This window comes from Gymnoscopelus braueri (assembly GCF_963280865.1).
Source record: "Gymnoscopelus braueri genome assembly, chromosome: 8".
Lineage (NCBI taxonomy): Eukaryota > Metazoa > Chordata > Actinopteri > Myctophiformes > Myctophidae > Gymnoscopelus > Gymnoscopelus braueri.
Genome location: NC_137609.1, coordinates 18091862 through 18114930, shown reverse-complemented (window position 1 = coordinate 18114930; position 23069 = coordinate 18091862). Strand labels below are relative to the sequence as shown.

At 41.5% G+C, this 23069-nt stretch overlaps 1 protein-coding gene across 2 annotated transcripts in view; it reads right to left on the bottom strand.

Annotated features, from left to right (window-relative positions):
• picalma (phosphatidylinositol binding clathrin assembly protein a) overlaps positions 1 to 23069 on the bottom strand; it is a 48799-nt gene that overhangs the window by 2811 nt on the left and 22919 nt on the right. Inside the window, exons 10-23 of one of the 2 annotated variants that reach the window (XM_080436514.1) lie at positions 20941 to 21026; positions 20114 to 20237; positions 19162 to 19295; positions 17244 to 17341; positions 13293 to 13445; positions 12612 to 12695; positions 11864 to 11944; positions 10787 to 10891; positions 8416 to 8547; positions 7902 to 7932; positions 7711 to 7810; positions 6521 to 6544; positions 2449 to 2508; positions 359 to 463 (exon numbers count right to left, since the gene is read on the bottom strand). In XM_080436514.1, the coding sequence (XP_080292640.1) occupies positions 359 to 463; positions 2449 to 2508; positions 6521 to 6544; positions 7711 to 7810; positions 7902 to 7932; positions 8416 to 8547; positions 10787 to 10891; positions 11864 to 11944; positions 12612 to 12695; positions 13293 to 13445; positions 17244 to 17341; positions 19162 to 19295; positions 20114 to 20237; positions 20941 to 21026 (1317 nt within the window). The remainder of the gene's footprint in view (positions 1 to 358; positions 464 to 2448; positions 2509 to 6520; positions 6545 to 7710; positions 7811 to 7901; positions 7933 to 8415; positions 8548 to 10786; positions 10892 to 11863; positions 11945 to 12611; positions 12696 to 13292; positions 13446 to 17243; positions 17342 to 19161; positions 19296 to 20113; positions 20238 to 20940; positions 21027 to 23069) is intronic. The other variant, XM_080436515.1, reaches the window with a different exon arrangement.

Below are 23069 nucleotides of genomic sequence, written 5' to 3'. Positions count from 1 at the left end.
CTCAACTAGAAATGCAATAGTTCATCGATCTAATTGATTATGAAAAATTATCGATAATCTATATTCAATAAAATAATCTAATAATAAATAATCAATCCCTATTTTGGGCATGTCATTATAGGTGACAAGTTTAAAGAATGTCAACGGTGTGCAACACAGTTGTGCAACATAACTATAAAATAAGGCTTAAGTGATTAATTCATTGAAAAAAATATACATATAAAAGAAATGTATCCCTTGATTATTCGAAAAAGTTATCGATAGAATAATCGCTAAGAAGATACAGTAATTGATAGTTGCAGCCCTAATCTTAACCGAATGACTTGGAAGAAGGAGAGGAGAGAAAGTCAGCCATTACCTGGGCACCAGGGTTAGAGCCAAAGGGGTTGGCTGGCCTAATGGCAGGCTGGTTGTACATCATGGTGGGTTGGGTCATCATCATTGAACCCATATTATGAGGCGGCTGAGGGGTGAGAACACATAATACATAATAAGTTAGATCTAAAAGAGCTTAGAGAGGAACTGTATTCACACTTAATATGAATCAGGGCCTTCTAGATTGGGGTTTCCCAAACATTTCAGCTCGAGACCCAAAAGATAAATCTTCAGTTCCCAGGACCCAAAATTACAAAAATACACATTGAATTAATACTTAAGCCCTACTTAAAAGTGAAAAGAGACAATCTACAAGCTCACAACGTGTGATGCATTGTGAGCTTGTAGATAGCTTTTTTATTTTATAGTTTTTTTTTTGTTGAAAATTTCTGCAATCCTTTTGAAAAATTAAAAATAAATTGTGTTTGAAATCTTTTGAAATAACTAATCAAAACAAAAAAAAGCAGGGGATATTTACTGGCTCCGACCCAGTTTGAGAAACACTGCTCTAGATAGACCTTTATTGATCCTGCGGGGGGGGCCAGGCCAATGGCAGTACAGATACAGGTAGAGTATAAATACAGTATCAGTCCGGTATATAGTAACAGAAGTAGAGTAGAAGAATACTAATTGTATGTAGGGACAAAAACGAAGGCAGACAACCCTCCAATTTAGACCAAGTCCTATGGTGAGGATGTGGAAATCTGACAACACTTTCCATGCATGGTTGAGAACTCGTACTGTTAAGTCTTCATAAAACTCATCAAAATGCATCGTTGTCATACACACAGTACGCGAAAGGACCTTTTATGTCAGCTTTGCACGTGTCATCTTTAAAATAGAATCATAGGATGCTTGTTAAATACCTGTCCTGCAATGTTCCCTTTTAAGGGTTAAATGAGCACTGCTATAGAAGTTGTGTATAGCATTTAAATGAAAAGCCCTGTACTCTGTGTGTGTTATAAAACATGTTTATATGGGTTTTACAACACTGAATAACTTTACAGCACATATGCACTAACTATATTATGCTGGGGCAATTATACCACTGTAGGAGCTGTCACATCAATGCCTTTGGGTCGATCAAAGTCAGAGAACTGTACAGAAATAGATCACTGGCCATTCGTTCAATTTATATCACCATAAACACATGGTCCGATTTCATCTCCATTTAAAAATGTGCACCTGGTTATGTCATCTGCAGAATAAATACATTTTGCAACTCTGCAGGTGGCACACCTGTCTCCCATTGCCCTCAAAACATTTTTAGCCAGTCTGATGTTCCTTGTTAGTCAGCTGTTCCTTGTAAAGCAGTGTTATGGTGCCCCAGTGTCTGTCTGAGATGTAAGCAGACACTAGCAACTATGAAATAGCATGCAGGAATCACCCAAGTGGTGACTTGACCTGTGCCGTTTCACACTGCTCTCGTGAGGTTTTTACCATCATAATAGTCCAATAGAACCTCGTAGAGGCCCATCTAAGAGCTCTCAAATGACTAGTGCACTGAATGATTGGCCTAATGAGGAAGTAAAGACAAGAATATAAAAATATTCTCAGATTTTATGAAACTACAGAATCTCATTGACATTGAATACGTGCAAAGGTTTTCATGCTGACATTTATTTTGGAGTGCATATGGTCCAAAATGTAGATGAATTCCATTCAATGTATGCCCTGCTGGTGCCCGGGTAGCTCAGTTGGTAGAGCGCTCACATCATGGGTTCAATCCCCGGCACCGCCAACTCAGCGTATGAATAGCACGACTTGAGTGCGGCAACTCATACGGTATACAGTAAGTACTGGGAGCTGATGGTAGGTGTTGTGCTCCACCTCAGCTATCCATCTCCCAGGGGTCTAGCCCATTGAAATGGGGATAGACTTCCGCGTTCTCGGCTGATACCGACAATAAGCCCCTCTGACCTTGATACCTAAATAACTAGTACAGGACTACTGTACCCAGACTTCAAAACACTATGTAAAATCATTGTCAGATGTACTATGTTTATTCCAGAGAATCTGTACTGCAAAGAAAAAATGACAATCATGCTGAAAAGATGCCCCCTGCCAACTCACCATTGAATATCCCATCATGCCCGTTGGTGTAGTTGCAGGGAACGCCATGACAGATGGTGCCTGGGAACACACACACACACACACACAGAGAGAGGAGGAAAAAAAAGATTACTTCTACAGAATCAGGACTCCTTCCACAGATGAAGGCTCCAGAAAGCACTCATGTACTCAACTACTGTGGGCTAAATCTCTGAAAATGGAAGGGTGCAATAATGGATCAGGGTGCTTGGTACGCTCCCGAGTCTGCAGTCAGCTGCAGAAATGGCCAGTAAACATGGCAAATGGTTGTTTCATAGTGATACCAAAGAGCAGACTAGCTGAAATAATTAAAAAGAGACACCAGAGAGAGAGAGAGAGAGAGATGCAGGAGAAAGAAAAAATGAGGGAGATATAGAGGAGGGGGGTGAGGGGTGCAGAAGTAGAGAGGAGGTGTTGCTGACAGGTGCAGGCTCTCCTTGTGGAGAGGAGAGATGAGAGCGAAGACTTTCTTTCTTTCTTTCTTTCTAGAGAGCGGCTTGCTGCTCCAACAGCCCCTGCAGTGATAACAAACCCAGATTTGTCTCACACCCATCCCTCTGGGGAAGTATATGTTTCATTAACTATTCAGTCATTGGCGAGGGAGACGGGTGAAGTCAGACGTGACGGTGGTGCCAAATTGTAGCTTTCATCACAGACCGCATTTGTTTCATGCATTCAGAGGAGCCTCTTCTTCAGAATGTGTCCCTTTTTACAGGGTTGGGGATGGTTAGACGGACAGCAAACTCAGTGTTCCTGAGATAATGAATAACTGGATGATGATGATAAGGCTTGTGTGGCTGCATGGCATTAGGGATTGGGCTTGCTTACGGAAATAACCTGACAAAAGTTGTGAATTATTATATCCGTTTTGTGAGAGGCGTGAGGTTTTGATTGATTGACTGAGTTTTATTTGGTGATAAAATTGATTGAGTTTATTTGGTGACATTAGGTGAATGTCCATCTGCAGGTTTTATTCCGCACCAGCTACATGGAGAGAGACAACTCTCAACTTGGCACTTAGCATCGTCGCTGTCGGGTGGAAACCTTGTATGTCCAAAACTGTAAAAAGGAACTTGTGTTTCAATGGATTCAAATGTAGTTATTTTTAAGTCGCAAGCTCTTGCTAATACTTTTCATTGGTTAAATATTCATAAACCCCACAGAGTCACAAAGACACTTTTATTTCACCTTCACAAAAAACTAAATTAAAAAAATGGCAAAACTAGCAGATCTACATACTTGTACATTGGGTATTTTAGTTACTTTTGTGCGACACTGTAATATGACGAAGTAGGGCATTCATTTATGAACAAAGCTGAAAAAAAGCTAATAGAGATGAGGCTTGTGCCCGACAGTGACGACATGTGATATAAGGCCGCAATCACTAAGCTTAAAGCTCTAGACGTGTGTCTCTTTATTACGCACAGACCCACAGGGTGTACAACACTGCAAAAAAACATCAAATGGAGCAACAATTATTTAACTCAAAAATAGTTCACAGTATCTCTTTTTGTCTATGCCGACACATAAAAACATCTCTACGCGTCTTGATTAACCACTTTAAACCTGGCGTCCCTATTCTGGGCGTGTCATAATAGGCAACATTTGGTCATAATAGGCCAACATAATAATGTGTTCAAATGTGTAGCAACTTCTTATTTATTTAACTCAAAATACAAAAATAAGACAAAAATAGTTCACAGTATCCCTTTCTTTCAATGCTGGTGTATTAACCAATTAATACCTGGAATGCATCTGTGTCACTTTAGATTTCTTTGGCTATTCAAAAATAGCAGATATACAAGCTCATAGCGCGGCACCGAGTGCCGCGCTATGAGCTTGTAGATCTGCTATTTTTGAAAAATCTTAAAATTATTTTTTTGTTTTTTTTCAAAAAACTGTTTGGATTTAGAAAACATTTTTAAGAATCGCCTCAGGTCTTAATGGGTTAAGAGATCTCTACGTGTCCTGATTAACCACTTTACCCCTGGCGTCCCTGTTCTCGGCATGTCATTATAGGCGAATATTTGGTGAAAGTAGCATATCTACAAGCTCACAACACGTCGGAACACACTTGTGTGACTATTTTCCACTAAGAGATTTGGTGTAGAGTGAAAAAAAAGGAGGGGACCAAGTATATACCCCCGGGGGACCCTGGTCAAATTAGTATATAGAGTTTGAGTGGGTAAGGCCATACTGAGACACACGGCTGCGTTTTTACTACGTTAGGGAGGGATAAAAAGCTCTTCTTAATAGGGGTACAAAGATGAGAGAGTCCCCTTGGAATACTTTAGTATTTTGAGTCATTTGATATTTTTCACGCCTCTGTACTACAAAGAGCACCTCTTTCATGCAAATTCATAGCCACTTGCGGCGTTTCCTTCCTTTTGCCGTTTTCTTCAGTTTATTTCTTTAATTTTTATGAAAAGCTTGTTGGTTCAATATTAATGTATTCACTAAACAAGCCTTAAGGCAGAAACACTTAGGTTTACATTGTTGTTTGGCCTAGTCTGGGAGGAATGAAAAATGTTATTCTTATGTCTGGCATTTTTTTAAATAATTATCAGAATCAAGAGTACATGTCTTGCCTACGGTTGTTTGATTCTCCATCTTAAAAGCTATAACAATGAATATTATGTAGTACGCATTATGATATTGTGTGCATCTTTCAATACTGCTAAAATGTTAATCTCACTACATGCCTGGTTTGCAGTTCAATAAATTAACTTTTGGTTTTATTGTCCAATAAGTAATGTAACCTATGGCCTCACTACGCAGTTAGTTTGTCCCATTAGATTAATAAGACCAAGGGGAGGGATGAGAGTGGACAGAGTTCAATATCCTTTTATCTGCACTGACTAACTGTGGCAACTGTAATCAATGACAAGACCCAATATATATAAGGAATAGAACCTTCATAATGACAGAATATTTTAGAACCTTGCACCACTAATGATGACAGTTAATTAGTTATTTTACAGTTAAGGAGAGAACAGTCTCTGCCCAGTCAATCAGCATGGTTAAATACTCATCCACTGTGTTGTCAAAGGCTGACAAAAGATGATTAGACTTTAGGGCCCCAGAGGGCCCTATTCACCTTTGACAGGGTTATATTACATAGCCTTTACTAAAGAGGTTCCCAGCAAAGAACACTCGACAACTTTGAAAGCATTGAAAGATGCTGAAAGATGATTCATGAAAAACAAAAGCCTCAAGCCTCGTACCAAATTACTCAGTGGTGCTTCATACAGACATCTAATGCTGAATTTATACTCAGTTGCAAGCCGGTGTCGCGTACCAGATGTACAATGCTTGTAGATCTGCTATTTTCGGCATGTCACACACAAGCACAACTAAGTATAATTCAGGCTTTAGCGGAGAAAACTCGCAGTGGGGAAAGGAGATTTTCTTGGAAACATGGAGACACATCTAGACTTGGAATTGTGGAAACTTATTTCCACAATTATGGAATATTTAGGTGGAAGCTGTAAGACAGCATCAACAAACAAGACCCTGTTGATTGGTCATAACTTTTCCCATGTCTTTTTTCGTCCCTATTTTGGGTATGTAATCATAGGGGAAATACAAAAAGAAAAGAAAGAAGCGGAAATAGACGATCTACAAGCTCTTAACGCTGTGCATCAGTGACACGTGAGCTTGTTGCCCATTTTCGTCCTGCGACATAGTAACTAAGCATAAAATCGGGCTTTGAATATTTTTCTATTTTTTTACACACAACAAAAAAATAGGGCTTAAGTATTTCATATCTCCACACACGTGGCTAGATTGTCCTGACATGAGGGGTGTTGGGCCGTTTGCGGGCGGAGTCCCAGCCGACTCATGGCATGGCTGCTGTGTTAATGTGGTCCACAGTTCAGTTTCAGCCTGGAAAGAGCAGTGCGGCTGATAGAAGTGGAGTGCTCACTTGACTCGACAATGTGGAGCAGATGTACGTGAAGTGGTTAATATCAACCAGTGCATGCCAGCGTTGGTCAGAGAGCAAGGAAATGCTGCAACCAATATATACTGTATTATACAGTAGTGATGAACTTTCGTATTGGTGGAAATACATGCCGCTCTGAAAGGGGGGCCCGAGAGAACAATTACACAATGGAACAGACAGAAATATTAGAAGAATCACTAGACACTAGACCAAACATTGGTTGGTAGACAACACATACGATGCACACATTTGGGCTATCCAGCTGTACAGTACCTTTGTTTGGCTGACATCTCCAAGCCATTTCTCTTAGTGATTATTATTCCAACTGATCTTTTTGTGCAAGCACAATATGAAATTTACAGGCCACTAATTGGCCGGCCAAAAGAATTTCTCTATCCAGTAAAATCCTCAGTGTTCATTTATCCATTTGTAACTATGAAATTGTACAGCATTAACCACTTAAACCCTAAACATAAGCCACTTTCAGACATGCACTGTATTATGGAAGTTTTCCAGAGTTCAAACGGAGGGGCTATATCATGTATGAACGCAACATTCCGGATCAGTAGGATCGAACATGCAACAGATTTTATAAGGGGAAGACCCTCGACTTAAGTCCAGGTAATGTCCGATTTGGCCCAAACTGCTCTATGTCCGAATTCACCCGGTGATAGTCCAGTGAATTTACATTCAGCGAGTGGACGTGTTGATGACAATTCTTGTAGCGTAGCTCTGAGCTCGTTGTCTACATTAGGCCTACTATGGTAGGAAAGATGTTTCGTTTGTGTTTTGTATGGGTGCATCAATCAATGGGAGACAAGCAGTCTGTGGAAGTTAGTAAAAAAATGCATTTGATTGCTCGCATCTCGCGCTGTTAAATTTAAGTGGCAGTAGCTAATGTGTGCGTCTATTACCCAGATCCCACCCCTCACCTTATCAAACTGAGTATTTACCTTGATGTGTGAAGTTGTGAACGCATCTGAAAACGGACATTCTTCTGTTGCATGCTATATAATGTGAAAGGCCAAGACCGGACAATGTCTCGACCCGATTCCCCGGACATTTTCCAATATAAGCGGCTTTAGTTGACCAGATTCCCAAGGGCGGTATAGGCCCCCTCCTGTTTTCGCTCTACACTAAATATCTTTGCCAAAGATAGCCGATCTACAACATCGCAACACCTCACACGCTTGTAGATATCGTTAGCCCCAGAATCAAATGAGTTCAAATGGTTAAATTGGATTTTACAGTGTCCCTTGACAAAAAAAAGGTATTTTCATGTGAAAAAGAAGTATCCATACCATGGAGGCAGGGTTCCACGTGGTGGAGGGGGCCGTCTTGGGTTGCCAGTTGGTTCCACCTGTGAGTTTCCTCTCACCAGGCTGACTCCAATGCATATCACTGGAAAAGGGGAATCCATAAGATCAGTCACATGCAGCGCTATTAGGGGCCAGGGCCCAAAATTGAGGGATTTTCTAAATAAAACACTTACTTTTTCGCCGTACCATTGCCCATTCCCAGATCTAATGGGGAAAGGAAGTAAGGAAATAAATTCACAAACCAATACTGTGTGCTGTATACAAATAAATCACCAGAATGTATCATATCAAAATTACTACATTGTATTAAGAATGCATGCAGATATCAATTAAGCACTTTAAAACTGTTATCCCTATTTTTAGCCTGTCATTATAGGCGTCAAAACGTAGATCTACATGCCCACAATGTGACAAGTTTTTGCTATTCATCATACGACAAAGTAAATAGGAATTAACCAATTGAACCCTATATAGTTTGTTGACCGGAGTCTATACTACAGGGCCCTCCTATTCCCCCCCTCTAAACCAAACCTCTTCACCGAAAATAGCCGATCTGAAGAGGTTTGGTAATCCATTTACTCTCTTGATACTCTAAGGTTTGGTACTCTATTTTTGCCATAAGTCATCAGTTCACCCCAGAATAGGGACGCTATGGCTCATGCGGTTAAGTGGATAATGGGTACTTACTCCCAACCAGATTGGCCAGTGAGGAGTCCAGGTCATCGGACACCAGCTTGCTGGGATATTGGGAGTTGAGGGTCAAGCCCTGACTGGGTGAGTTGGCCACTGTTGGTTTTAGGATGCAGCCTAAAATATCGTCTTAAAGAAAAGGGGGCAGGACGTAGGGAAAGGTTTGGGGCCACAGACCGGGTGAAGACACAACACATGAGGACGACAGAACCACACACAAAACATGTACACAATACCACAAACAACAACAACAACAACAGAGGACAGTAAGTGTGAGGCAAAGCAAGTGGGGCTGAGAGAAAAAACAATGATACCGAGACTGTGTAAGAGGAATGTGTGTCACATCAACTCACCCAGTCATGCATATGCCATGCAAAAGCCAAGGCCCCAGAGTGTGTTTACCCCGGGACGAGGAGGAAGAAAAAAATATATAATTGTGAGATAGTAAGCAAAAGGCAGCCCAAAAAACACTCAGTGTAGAAATGATTATGAATGTGAAGTAGAGATCTTCCTTTGGACTAATTAAGTCAACAGTGTCTTGAGTAGCCTACTTCTTTGAACTAAGTACAAGTCAACAACTATTTAGAGTCGACACTGTCAACACTGTCTTAAGTACTTCTCTGAAATAGTCACAAGTCAACAGCTATTCAGATAAGTCAACACTATCTTAAGTACTTCTCTGAAATCAATTGCAGATGCACAGCCAGATGTTTCATAAGTGATGACCAGTGGCAAGTAACCACAGGCACTTCCTACTGTAACTTAAAATACTCTAAATCGATGACATAATAGTTATTGAAAAAGTCATTTTCTTCCTTTACATGTCGCTGCTTCACACACTCCTCGTTGTCTGTTTATATTTTGTCACATTGCAGTTTTGAGATTGTGTTATGAATACAAATTATTCAAATGCAAACCATCTCAATGATCAAACAACCCACACTGGTTAATGTCCACACCAAATCCTAATATAACAATACGTTTCAGGTATAGAGTTGAACCGTTTTGGAGTCGGTGCAAGCTGAAACAGCATAAAGCATTACAATCTTAAATATAAAACTTGACTGAAACGGTAAATCGCGTATAAAGGGATAGACCAGTGCTCTTAGATTAGGGGCAGAGAAAGAAAATCTCTCCAAAATGATGGTGACAAGATAGAAACAAAGGTGTATTTGAATGGCTAGTTGGCTAGATTTCAGCTTTGTGTGCAAGGGTTGTTCCATCAAAAACCTGTAAACTACCATGGGATGTTCTGTAAATGTTAAAGGACATAATGGAGTGCACAAACATCCAGGGTATGTGTAGTTCAAACAATGATGGTCTAAACAACTACATCTCTCGATTGAGTCATTTAAATGAGAAACATTTTAAGTGTTAAGTGTATTTTCATATTATGCCAGTTGTCAACAGCCTCAAAGAGTGACCAAATACACAAATCACCACAATACTCACAGCACATTCAATGTTACATTCTGTTTGAGTCATGAATGACCGTTATGGAATGGCTTCATTTCAAACATTCATGGCCAAATCAAACATTTAATGGTAGAAACACCGCAGCAATTACACACAAACCAAGATTAAAGTCCAACTCGTCATGTTTTACCCAATGAACATGTGATTTATCCACCAAACCTTTAGGTGGCAGCAGAATACATGAGACTTACTAGCTCTCCTAAAAGAATGTTGCCCATGAGGACAGCAAGACTACTTTTGTGTGCAGGGTCCGAAATTAATACCAGCCAAGCACCAAATGCGGGTATATTTTTTATTTGGCTTGCAAGTTTAAGAAGCCACCCAACACATTGGCTGGTGATTATTTTATATATTTTTTTGCAACACAATATTAGCAATGATGGTTTAGCTTCAACAAAATATCTCATGTTCAACATAGCCATAATATTTGAGTGTTCCATAAGGCATCACGCGTCAATTTTCACCATGCTAGCATGTGCTATAACTCCGCACATAAAGCTTTATATAATAACATCACAAAATCTCCATTGTAACGCTTCACTTCCTGGACATCTTTTTCTCACAGACCCAAATAAGAAACGGGACGCTTGCGTTTAAAAACTAAGACAGTTTAACTCTATTTAGTGGTTAATTTATTCTAATTTGGACCCTCCCTTTACAATGTGCTCTTCCCACTATTAATTCACCACCATAATGTGTTATTATGCATATTAAGTGGATGTATGACACAAAGCTGTGTATATACATTGAATCCTTTTGGCTGAAAAAAAAGATAGAAAACACATTTTTTAATTTATCTTCCATACATTTGACTGGTGAGCTAAAAAGAACATTTCAGACCCTGTGTGTGTGCACTGACTGTGCTTGAGTAGACGAATGGGAAGGTACTTACCAGGGGAGTCCAGGTTGTTGCCATTGTAACCAAAGACAGAGTCAAAGTCAACGTTAAGGCCTCTGTTGTTCTGGGTCTGTTGGGGGGTTGGGGAGGCTGTGAACCCTGCTGAGACAGAGAGAAGAGGCATCAGTGTTAGGGCTTCAACTATCCATCATTTTTTATTATTCTATCGATCGAATGTTTTGATTAATTGGATAATCTATAATATATCAACATATCGATTAACCACTTAAACGGTGATGTGCAAATACGCTTAGTCTTTGCTAATCGCTTTGTTGGATTAACTGTGGCACCCCATAATAAGTCCACGTAACCTTGTACCCAGCATTATCTCATCTCATTAGGAGAAAAGCACTACAGCCGAAAGTATAGGGCGGGACTTCCATTGTATGCACTCCCCCCGGAAGCAGTCTTTTTCGACTAATTACTGCACGGTTTTCATGACGCAAAATGTAAACAGAACGGAAATTATTGTACTTCCGCTTAGATCCTTCAACGAGCATGACTTAGAAGCAAAATGGCTGCTGTGATGGTCAATTGATTGTCCCTTGTGAAACTATTCCTCTGCAGCTTGTTACCCTGTCTGGTGATTCCAATTTCGCCATGAAAGTTTAATGCAGCTGGACACCTAATGCATACACAGACTTCCTTGCTCCACTTTCACTCCACCTCAACCACAATACCTGTTGCACTTTCCAGAAGTGCAAAAAAAAAAAAAAAAAAAGCAATAGAATAAGCAAAAGATGAGGACACATGACTGATCCACTTTTTTAAACGGTTGCTTGTAACATATGCGTAGGTGACAGCGGATTGCAGCATATACAGGTATAGCTGAAGGCTTTTTTTTTCTGGTAAAGGTAGATACACATCAATCTGTCACAGGTACCATTGTGTTATATGTTACGGTCAATACCAGCACAACACATACCATTCCCTCGTCCCCACTTTAAAATCCTTTCAGAAGAGGGGACAGAACATCAGTTTGAAACACTGACCGACCGTGCCATATCAGGGTATCACATAAGATCTATCAGGCAGCACTCCCACTGGGCCCCTAGTGGGCAGGGTACGTACCTCTGAATAGACCAGCTACAGCAGTGGGCTCAGTTTGGAAGAGAGGGGTGGTGGCATAAGGGGATGGCCCACCGAAGGAGTCTGATACGCAGACAGGAAGAACAGGAGGAAGGCAAAGCACCAGAGAGAGAGAGAGAGACATAAAGGGGGAAATGGAGAAAGATCAGAAAAATATAGTAGATCAACAAGAGGAAAGGCTGGTTAAGATAAAAAACACAGGTGGCGACTTGCAGAAGAAAAGGCCAGGAAGCTGGCATTCATCATCACATCTTCTAAACCAAGCACAAGTCAAGCTGCTGACGGCAAACTGCACCTAACGGCCAAAAACCAAACAGGGCAGCAGTTACACACGCATATGCTTACAGGCAGGTTTTTAACCACTCAAACCCTCTATACTTGATAAACTTGATATGAGTTGCCTCTTTACTTGGTGCAGTCTTTTTTTTTCACTCGACACCATATCTCCCCAAAAAGGCGATCTACAAGCTCACAACCGGTCGCAAAGATGTGATGTGTTGTGAGCTTGTACATCTGCTACTTTCTGTGAACGTTCTCCGCAGAATAGGGCTTCTAGGGTTTGAGTGGTTAATGGGTGGGGGCTTTATGGTCTAACATTTGAAATCTATCCGGACACACCATTAGCATATTCCAACTCATCCACATAAAACTTTGCTATACACACTGATGCAGTCACGCAGCTCAAAAGCCTAGAAAGCATGGACCAGCCACTTTTTGCCAATTCCAGTACCTGAAATAATGTGCTTTATCTGCACTGGAGTATCGAGGTCAGATGCCAGGGAAGAGCTTGAATCAAAAAATGGATTGTAATGATCTGAAGAAAAACAAAAACGCTGATAAAAATAAATAAAAGGAACGAGGTCCATGCAACATGTACATATTGTTGTATGTTCATACAACAAAGAGCCATGTCAGCCTTTCAAATACAAACAAAGCTAGAATGCCAGTAGAATAGACTCCGCCAAGAATGCTAAGAGCTACGCAAATAAACAGTGGGAACATAGCCTTATCTAGCAATGAAACAAATATTTGGAATGGGGCAGCATGCCAGAACTTGGCTGAATGTGAGAACAGTGACAAGAAGCTAACTAGCCCTTAATGACAAGAAAGTGTTCTGGATACAAACCTAAAAACACTGTACAAATGCAGCCTCCATTACTTCCCTCCTTTTACTCAACTTATGTACGTAAAACTAAATAAATCTCCAACCTGTATCCAATTAAACTAAAGTGACTTCCTACATTGACCGCCAACCCCTACCATGCCATATTTCATTACAGATCATCACAGAGTTGAATGAAGCACAATGAATGATGAATTTTGTCATGCGACTCGTGGCAGAAACCAGGCAGGGGTATAAAACGGTACAAAGCCACACGCTGAGAAAGAAAACAAGGTCACACAATCCCACCAAACGCTTCATGGCTGGGTGTCCTAGAGGATATGCTAAGGGCGTCCGAGGACACGGCGGGCAGGTGGACAGCATCGACAACAGGTAGTGTGAGGAAAGGGTTTGAGTTTGGAATGTATTCCTCCATGGCTTCTGCAGCAGAGGTGAAAGGATCTGGGAGGGTAGAGGAAGACAGACAGAAAGGGGCAAACGGAGACAGGAAGAAGAAGCACAAAGAGATGGTGCAGAATAAGGTGAGTAAAAGTTAATTAAAAAAAAAAAGGTGCATGCAAAGTTCCACACAAGATCACATGCAGGGAGAGAAATGAGACGTAGTGCGTTATCATACACAAGACCACATGCAGGGACAGAAATGGGACTAAAAGCTGTGATGTATTTTGTTGCGTGCCGTGTGGTGTCGCACACCGAAAATAGCCACTCTACAAGCTCACACTGCGAACTTGTAGATCTGTTATTTTCAGTGCACAACACCGGCGCACAACTAAGTATAAATCCAGCTTTAATGGGTTATCAGACATAAGACCACATGCAGGGAGAGACATGGGGCTTAGTGGGTTATCATACACAGAGTGGGAGATGAAGAATTTGGGCTGATAATCCTGCTTCCTAGAGAGGTCTGCTGTTCTGCTTGCACTGACCCACATTCTGGGAAGAGACAGCCAGCTTTATCACAACCGCTAAACTAGTCCAGAGTTTAAAGGTCTTCTCGGTTTTATCAGGACAGTTAAGAAGTTAAAGAGTTTATTGACCGCAAACAACCATGGCCAGAATGAAACGAATACATATGTATGAAATACAATTCAATCTTAGCTAATCTCCGTGCTTCTAAAAATGTTAGTGCCCCCGGATTCCACACTAAATTGCATGTATACTACACTTCTACCTTCAGGGAAAACAGACATTTTCAAGTTTTTTGACCAAAAAAAAATGCATATGTTTTCGAAAGGTAAAACACTCCAGATGTGTGGATACACAGGAACATACTGTACATATATTTTTTTATATTCATGAATATATTAAAGGATATAATTTGACAGCATTAAGCATGAATGAATTTGTACTTACATTCTTTGCCATGTAAAGACAAACAGTAATATTATCTTACTGTGCAAACCTTATCATTATGTACACACCTTTGATATGAGAATGAGGTGAAATGCTCACCATTAGCAAGCACTTGAGATAGTGTTTCAACTGATAAGCGCAAACTTCCAATAGGAGGTGTGTTCGGGTGGCGCAGGGGTTAAGTTCCTGCCCACCACCACTGTTTAAACTGGGGTTCTGTTCCCCAAAACACCTTGGATGACTCCATGTGCACCGGAGGGGACATACGGTTGTCTACACCACTGGTTCCCATACAAAAGAGAAATGTGATGTCTCCCCAGGACCCAAGCTAGTGAAGATAGCAGATCTACAAGCTGTGAGCTTATAGATCGGCTATTTTCACTACTTCTTAGACATTTGTTTTCTAATTTATTTAATTCCTTTTTTGTAATTTATTCCTGGAATTATTTTGAAAAATCAATGAATTTGTTTTTAATTCATGAAAAAGTTTGCATTTTTGGGAATTTTTGTATAGTAATAATTTAAAACAAAATGTAGGAAACAAAAGGGATATTTACTCGTGACCCACAAATGGGTCCCGGACCAGTGTTGGGGAAACAGTGGTCTACACCAGTGGTTCTGAACGCCAGGTCTGAGGATCACCAGCGGTCCAAATGGACTCCTTTACAAGTCTCAAAACTCTGATAGAGTAGAACTGGAACCAGTGGAACCAAATGGACTCTTACGGGTGCATTTGGTGACATTTGTACACTCTCAAGAGTTAAATAAGCACTGAGGATTTTACAGTGTAGACTGGGGTTCCAGTATAGGGTTCCGGGATAGTTTAGTGAGAGGGACGAACATACACATGCAGGGGAATTGACTCGTTCCAAAAGTCCCACCCACCTTACAGTAGTTACTGTTGCTATGGCGTCCAGTGCAGGTATGTAAACGGGAGCCAATTCTCAAGCCTATTTTTTATTCACTCAATGTCCTGCAACCACACTGTCCGAGTTGGCAAGACGTGGTGGACAGAATAGGTTATAATAACGTGAAGCAAACCCACTGCTCCCTGCAGGCATCTCTGCCAATCACGGCGATGGGAGGCAGGGTGTTGAGGACGATTGGCTTGGGAACACATGAAGGGGGAAATGATCACATTACAGCTGTCGGCAGCATACTCCAAGGACGAAACGGTTTTATACTCGCTGCCTCTCTCTGCTCTGGGTTCTGAACATTAGAGCCGCCCACTTTATACACTGCTGGAATGGTGATTGGACAACAGATCACCGCTGTTTGTTTACAACCTCCGAAGTGCTTTGACACGAAGATTTCACCGTTTCTGGCAACAAGCACAGTGAACCAAGTGTGCACTATCTCTTTCCATTGATGAATTTCCATCTGGTTGTGTCTGTAGTCCCTTAGAGAGGGATTATATAGAGGTTTGTGTCCCTCCTAACCTCCTCAGACAACCTTACTTCCAAACTGTCCACAGCACTTTGCTGGCAGATCGCTGAAATAAAACGATATAAAAGCGCATTGAGCGTCTGACCAATCGTTTGGAGTATGCAACCAGCAGTGCAAGTGATTCTTTTTGGAGTAATACCTCCACAATATCCACCAGATCGAGGCAAAGGGGGTGTCAATAAACAGTGGAGGGATCTATTCATAATATCCAAAAGAGAACATGGGACACAGCTCTCAAAGAAGGAGAAACCCCCCAAACTCAGAAAATGCGACCAAACACAGCTTTGCAAACCAGTAATACTGTTGCACACCGTTTCCCCATTTCGTTCAAGTCTGAAGGACCTTCTTCAAACAGCAACCGTTGCTGAGGACTACAGTAGGATTGGACACAGACTTTTTGAGGCAGAGTGTTGGCGAAAAGGTCAATTGGCATAACGACTAAATTGGGGAGGGAAAAAAGTTTCAAGGTGCAGAGGAAGGACAACCATTCACGGTAGAATACAAAACTATATATATTCGTTAACTTCAATATATACAAAAGGTGCATACTGATTAGAGGGGATTAAATACATATTTTGCCAATGTGTCAGAAATGGACGTGGCGGTTTACAGCCACATTTTCAGCAGATTTAGGAATAAATAAATAGGTGTGCATTTTCTAATCTCAACCATGAATAAGAGTAATGCTAAGAGGGCTTTTCTTTACGCCATTGTCTGATCTTATTCAGATGTAGTTTGTTCATGAATAATAAGTGATAATTGATGTTATCCAATGCCCACTCAGACACCAAAGGGCATGTTCATGTGGGGACTACCAATGCAAGCTGTACAGTATGTGCGTCAATGGCCATGCCCACACAGTGTGTGTGTGCGTGTGTTCATATGGTTCATGTCGCTGGTGTGTGTGTTGCTGTCATGTGTGTTCATATATGTTCATGTTGGGACTACTAATGCGAGCTGTACAGTATGTGCGTCAATGGGCATGCCCACACAGTGTGTGTGTGTGTGTTCATATGGTTCATGTCGCTGGTGTGTGTGTTGCTGTCGTGTGTGTTCATATATTTCATGTCTTTGGTGTGTGTGTGTGTTGTTGTCTGGCAGAAACCTTGCATCTCCATATAATCTTTTTCCATAAATGAATGCCCTACTTCGTCATACAACAGTGTCACACAAAAGTAGCAAAATTTGACTCATTGTGAGCTTGTAGATCTGCTATTTTGGGGTTTTATCAATATTGAACCAATGAAAAGTATTAACAAGAGCTTGTGATTAAATAATACTATTAAATTCATTAAACACAGGTTACCCCCCCCCCCCCCGTCCATTTCCTGAAAAGTCACGGTTTTGGATATACAAGGTTTCCACCCGACAGCGGCGATGTGCACGTGCAGCATGGCGTGGTGTGTGGACTGAGGTGGTGCCAACGTGCAGAGCTCTCACCTCCCCATGTGTTTGCAGCAGGCATGCCGGCAGAGAGAGGCAGCTCCTGCTGGAAAGCTGGCTGCAGGTCCAGCAGGTCATTGGCTGCCTTGGAAGCGCTGGCGGGAATGAAGAGAAGGGCAATAGAGGTCATACGTTAGTTAGTATAAGCTGCCAAGTTTTCACACCCAACTTCAAGGTTTCACCATCGCTATTCAGAAAGAATTTAGGATTCACATTCCTCAGGTCCTCCATCTTAACCACTTTGAACGTAGCGTCCTTATTCTGGGCATGGCATAATAGGTGGATATTCTTATTCTGGGCATGGCATAATAGGCGGATATTCGGCTAAAATAGCAGAACTACAAGCTCACAAAGTGATGAGCTTCTAGTTTGGCTATTTTCAGGAAAGAGATTCGGTGTCGATGTCATTGAAGTATGTAGGGTTTAAGTGGTCAAACCTGTGAATAATAAATGCAGTCGAGACACAAGACTGTTCCATCCAGCTCCCCCCTGGATTTCCCAGACATTAATGACGGTCTCCTCCAAGACCATTTCACAAATACACGCAAAAGAGCAACTTGACACTATGGTGTAAATCAACCTGAGCAAGACAGGCTTCCATGAGTACCTAGAAATTACACTCAATCTAAATAGAGAGCCCTCTTCCCATAGCCAGGCTCTCCACAGCAACTCTCCACTATGCTGCTTCCATAGAGTGAAATACTCTTTGCATACAAATTCTTAAGTTGAATTCTTAGTTTTTATACTTCTGTACCGATTAATGTCAATGAGTTATTTCAATTAGCCATTTTAAGCCAGTGGGATGCCACTTAGATTTTGTTCAGCTTTGGTCATTGATAAATCCCAGAGGATTCATTTACATACAATATATTGACATTCATTTCCAATATTTTTTGTATATCAGGACAGGGTTATGCTCAAAGTACTGCAAGGCAATCCATAGTCCCTCAGCAGATGAGTCAGTGATTGTGTTTTGTTCTTTACAGCGTGGCTCTGCAAGAGGCGAACCGTCTATGAGAGGGTCTGTGTGTGTGTGTGTGTGTGTGTGTGTGTGTGTGTGTGTGTGTGTGTGTGTGTGTGTGTGTGTGTGTGTGTGTGTGTGTGTGTGTGTGTGTGTGTGTGTGTGCAGAGCTAATCTCGCAAACCGCTGGACCGATCAGCGCCAAACTTTGTTTGCACGCTGCCAGTAGGCATGTTTATTTAACTTACATTTTATAATGTCGGTCAATGGGGCTCTGATCGGGCTGAAATCTTGCCCAATTTGGAATGCATGACAGACAACTGACATCATACATACACAACTGACGTCTCAGGATGGCCACATTGACCTCCACATCAGAGTCACGCTGTGCCCATGATTAGATTTTTTATGGTCCGAGTGACCTACTTTTGGTAAGGGGCATAATGCCTTCCTTACCTCTAATCATACAGCAAGTTTGGTCATCTTAAGTCTCATGAAAGATATACACCAGACAAGATCTCAGACAGAAAGATGGATGGAGTGCAAACCTATAAACCTGCTTCCCAGAGGACTGATGGGGGGCTAATAAAGGCATGCGATCACAAACCGGCAGTGTTGGCAATGCAAATAAAACTAACGCTGGCAACAAATGCATCAACTAGTCCAGTGCCCATTGTCAAGAGGCCAGTCTATGACGTCAGTCAGTACACATTGTCAGAGTACTTGGGAGGCCAGTCTATGACGTCAGTCATCTATAACGTCAGTACTATGACGTCAGTACCCAATGTCAGAGTCAGAAATTGGGGGGCCTTCTGGTACAACATGTTTGGGCCGATTTGGGCCCAAAACATGGAACGAGCGAAATGGTGGTCGTTTGTGACGTAGACGCATAAAAAGGACACTACTGCGCATGCCAATGGTCCCATGATGTGTCCAAATGGAGTGCTCTCTCACCTGGTGGTGGAGCTGGGGGTGGAGAAAAGGTCAATGGCCGGAGCGGAGGTGATGGTCCCCCCTACCGAGGATACAGGTGAGGTATCTGTGGTTGCAGTGCCAGGGGTTTTCTGGAGCTCCTTGAGACGCTGGTCCTAGTGTGGAAGGGGAGACCGGTGGCAAAGGGGTTAACCCATGTGTGCACATATGTAAAAAAGATCCTAAAGCAGGGGTTCTCAAACTTTTACATTTCAAGGACCCCAGGATTACTATGCATTAGGCCAGACAATAACTGAGTTACCAATCAGCATATTATAGCACAATTACAGAGAAAGTTGTTTTGATCATACGAAAGGCAGTCCTTTTCTAAAGGAGAGCAGACCATATTCACGGCAGATGAAGGCTTAGTTATACGCAGCGGATGGTAACATTAATTTGGACGTTTCATTTAGGTTTGAGCCGTGTTCCAGCATGGACAGCTCCTGGTACAGTAAACTTACACGCTGGCACACACAGAAACATCAGAATGAAACGGACCATTTAATGTCACTACCCTCAGCTGTGTTTAACCATCTATGACATGACGAAATGTAGGTGGCATGTAGGATGTTATTACACACTTCTGAAACATTTAAAGAGTACAGAGCAACAAAGGCTAAACAACAAAAAAACAGGAAACACAAGGGACAGGACTGTGGCCACAACTTCCTCAACAGACTTCAACACTGACTGATCCCCCCCCTCCCTCCCGCATGCTTCTGCAAACAGCAGCACAGAAATGTCATTCAAGGTAAGTGGTGCTACATGTGCTGCTGGACGCAGTCTGGACAGTCTGAGGTGCACTCAGTCGAAAGGAATGTACACTGTAAAATCCAGAGTGTGTCTGAGGGTTGCGGGTAAATTTTTTTTACACTCTCAAAGTGAATTTAACACTCCGGAATTTGCAGTGTGGGCAATTGAGGGAAAAACGTACTTTCAGTGATCTTAGGCGAAGCTGCTCCTCATCTAAGGCGGCCTGTTTTTCCCTCTCGTCCACTTTGGTGAAAGATATGCCGGTGTTGGCCAGAGAGGAGACGGCATTGGAGAGAGTGCTAGCCCTAAATCAACACAGACAGGGAAAGCAGAAATAAAACGTCAACATAAATGGGGTCATTAAGGGCTATAGAGAAAACACATTTTATATGCTAGCGAGACCAGTAATAGCACAGCAGAGCTATAAAAAGTCCACAGTTACACCTGGACTTTGCTACTATACCCAGGTGAGGCTACTATACCCAGGTGAGGCAACTTATGAACCTAACATGGTTGCCTTTCTCTGCCTGAAGTGATTTTTGATTGATTGATTGGTTGGTTACTTTATTAACAAGTTTGTTAACAGTACAGGTAGTACAGTCAAAGGGTATGCTAAAAGCCCCAGGGGCTTGTTTTCATTGTGGTCCATTGGTCTACATAAAAAGGTTTAATGTGGAGTGCAGAACCTGTTTAAAAATAGGTGAGCTTGACCTACAATCATCTAGAGTAAGCATCTTCTTACGCTGCAACACGTTAAATAATAATAGCACCACTGTCGACAAAAATCGACATTTACGAAATTGATATCCTCTGGAAAAAAGAACACATGGTGAAAGGCAGAAGCTACAAAGTTGTGTGCGTGTGCAGATTGTTTATAGAAGCATCTTCCCTTGCACAAACAACAAAGGCTCACAATGTCATTAGACATTGTGGGTGTCTATGCAAACATGTGCTTCTGTTCCTGGAATTGGGAGTCCAGGCAGGTGAAGTGAGGGGAGGAAGTCCTACCTGCTGGCTGCTGTGGAGTCTTTGACTTTCTTTCCCTCTAAAGAGGCCAAGTGTTGCTCCAGGGCATCCAGCAGGCTACTGGGAGCCTAGAGGGACAGTATCCAAGCACATTATTGTTAGTTTCAAAGGCTGAGTAAAACATATAGGCTACAACACCATGACTTCGATGTTAACCACTTAAACCCTATGCTTAGTTGTACGGCAAATTGCAAAAATAGCATGTTGTCGAGTTGCGACGCATTGTGGGCTTGCAGATCTGTTATTTTCACCAAATATTCATCCATTTTACCTGACGTTCATTTTTGCCAAAAGTTCATTCGTTTTGCTGAATTCATCCATTTTCGCCTAATGTTTATCGATTTTTTGTTCATCCTCGTTTCCCTAATTTTAATCAAATCTTCCCTAATGTTCATCCATTTTTGCCTAATGATCATTCATTTTTCGTAACTGTTCATCCATCCATTTCTCCCAAATTGATCATCCAAATGCCAAATGTATCATTTTTTGACTAATATTCGCCTATTATGACATAGCTAGAATAGGGATGCTAGGGTTCATGTGGTTAATAAACAACAACAAACACGGCAAGCATGCCAAGTTTACTTTTCAAAGGGTCCACAAACGAAGACGAGACAAGCACCTTTTAAGAACAGAGGACAGAGACAGAGATAAAAGGTTCAGATACTTACACAAACCGTGAACTGACAACGGAGAGATAAAGGGAAGAAATACAGAAAATAAAGGTGGAAACTGTCAAGATGTCGTTTGGAAACATTATGGGAGAAAACTAGCTGATGCTGTTGTGACTGTAGCTAGCAACTAATGAGTCTAGTTAAAGCTTTGAAAGCACGAGCAACCCAGCGTCTAAAGGAAATAGATTTTGACATAATACACCATTACAAAAACCTCACTAAAGCCTTATTTATTAGGCTTTTTGTCGTTTAAGATAACGAGCGACACCTATGTACCAACTATAAGACTGCACCAAATCTACTGGCTCTGTGTCTCAGAGCTGGGCTATCGATGACTTGAAAATGTACATGCTGGTGACATCAGCATGTACAAGGCAATGGGGAATCGGAGAATAAGTTGCATATGATGGATGACATGAAACCCACTGTTTGAAGGACAATTGACCATTTTTAATGACATTGTCCTGTAATGTCTTGTTGAACGACATGTTTTTATGTTATGTGTGGACCCCAGGAAGATCTGTTGTTATGCACCAGCTAATGGGGATCCCAATAAACTCAATCAGTGAGCATTTCAAACTAAAATGGACAAAAGTACAATCTATCTTCCTGGAATGTTGGCACACCAAAACAGGTTGTTTGAAATCTAGTTTGAAATCCCCGGCCTGCAGGTACATTTTTTAGCTATCTGCAGTCCAACTCAGAGGCACAAGAGGCAGAATAGGTATGGTCCTACTGTAAATGCATACAATATGGTACCATCCTATAGTCAACATAAATAGACAAAATGATACCACTGAGCTGGAGTAGGCAAAAATGGTACTGTCCTATAGGGAGCACTATTGCGATATACAGTATGGAGACAACAAAAAAACAGTGTTCCTTTAGGTCTTAACATTATCCGATTATGGTTACTACCAAGGTTAGACAAGGGCACCTCACCCACTGTGGCCAACGTGAACCTACCATTAAGGACGATATACAAAGTTTAGATTTTTCAATATACAATCTGTGTGCAGTAATTCCATACTTTGTTATCCCTTTAAGTAGTAGGCATGGTACTTATTATGACCCACATTGAAGCTCTTAATTCACACCTTTATTTGCTGTATGACGTGCAAGGTCAGGGGTGAGTACAAGTGTGAAGCTCTTCGTAGGTGCATTGGTGGGCACGTGCAAAGCTTCAGAGCTGGGCAGAAAGCTTGCTATTGCAACCAGTCAGGTCAGAGTCTCAGGGCCAGGAGTACAGACCTCTTTTTTATTTTATGGAGGTAGCACAGTAAAAACACAGTATAACCCACAACATTCATCAAAAGCTCACAATTATGTATCTAGGTAGGTGCATGCATTGTCACAACACACAGAAACCTAAAACAAATTTACCTTAAAGGAACAATTGTGTTCAGAGACAATGACTTATCACTAGCTTAAAAATTA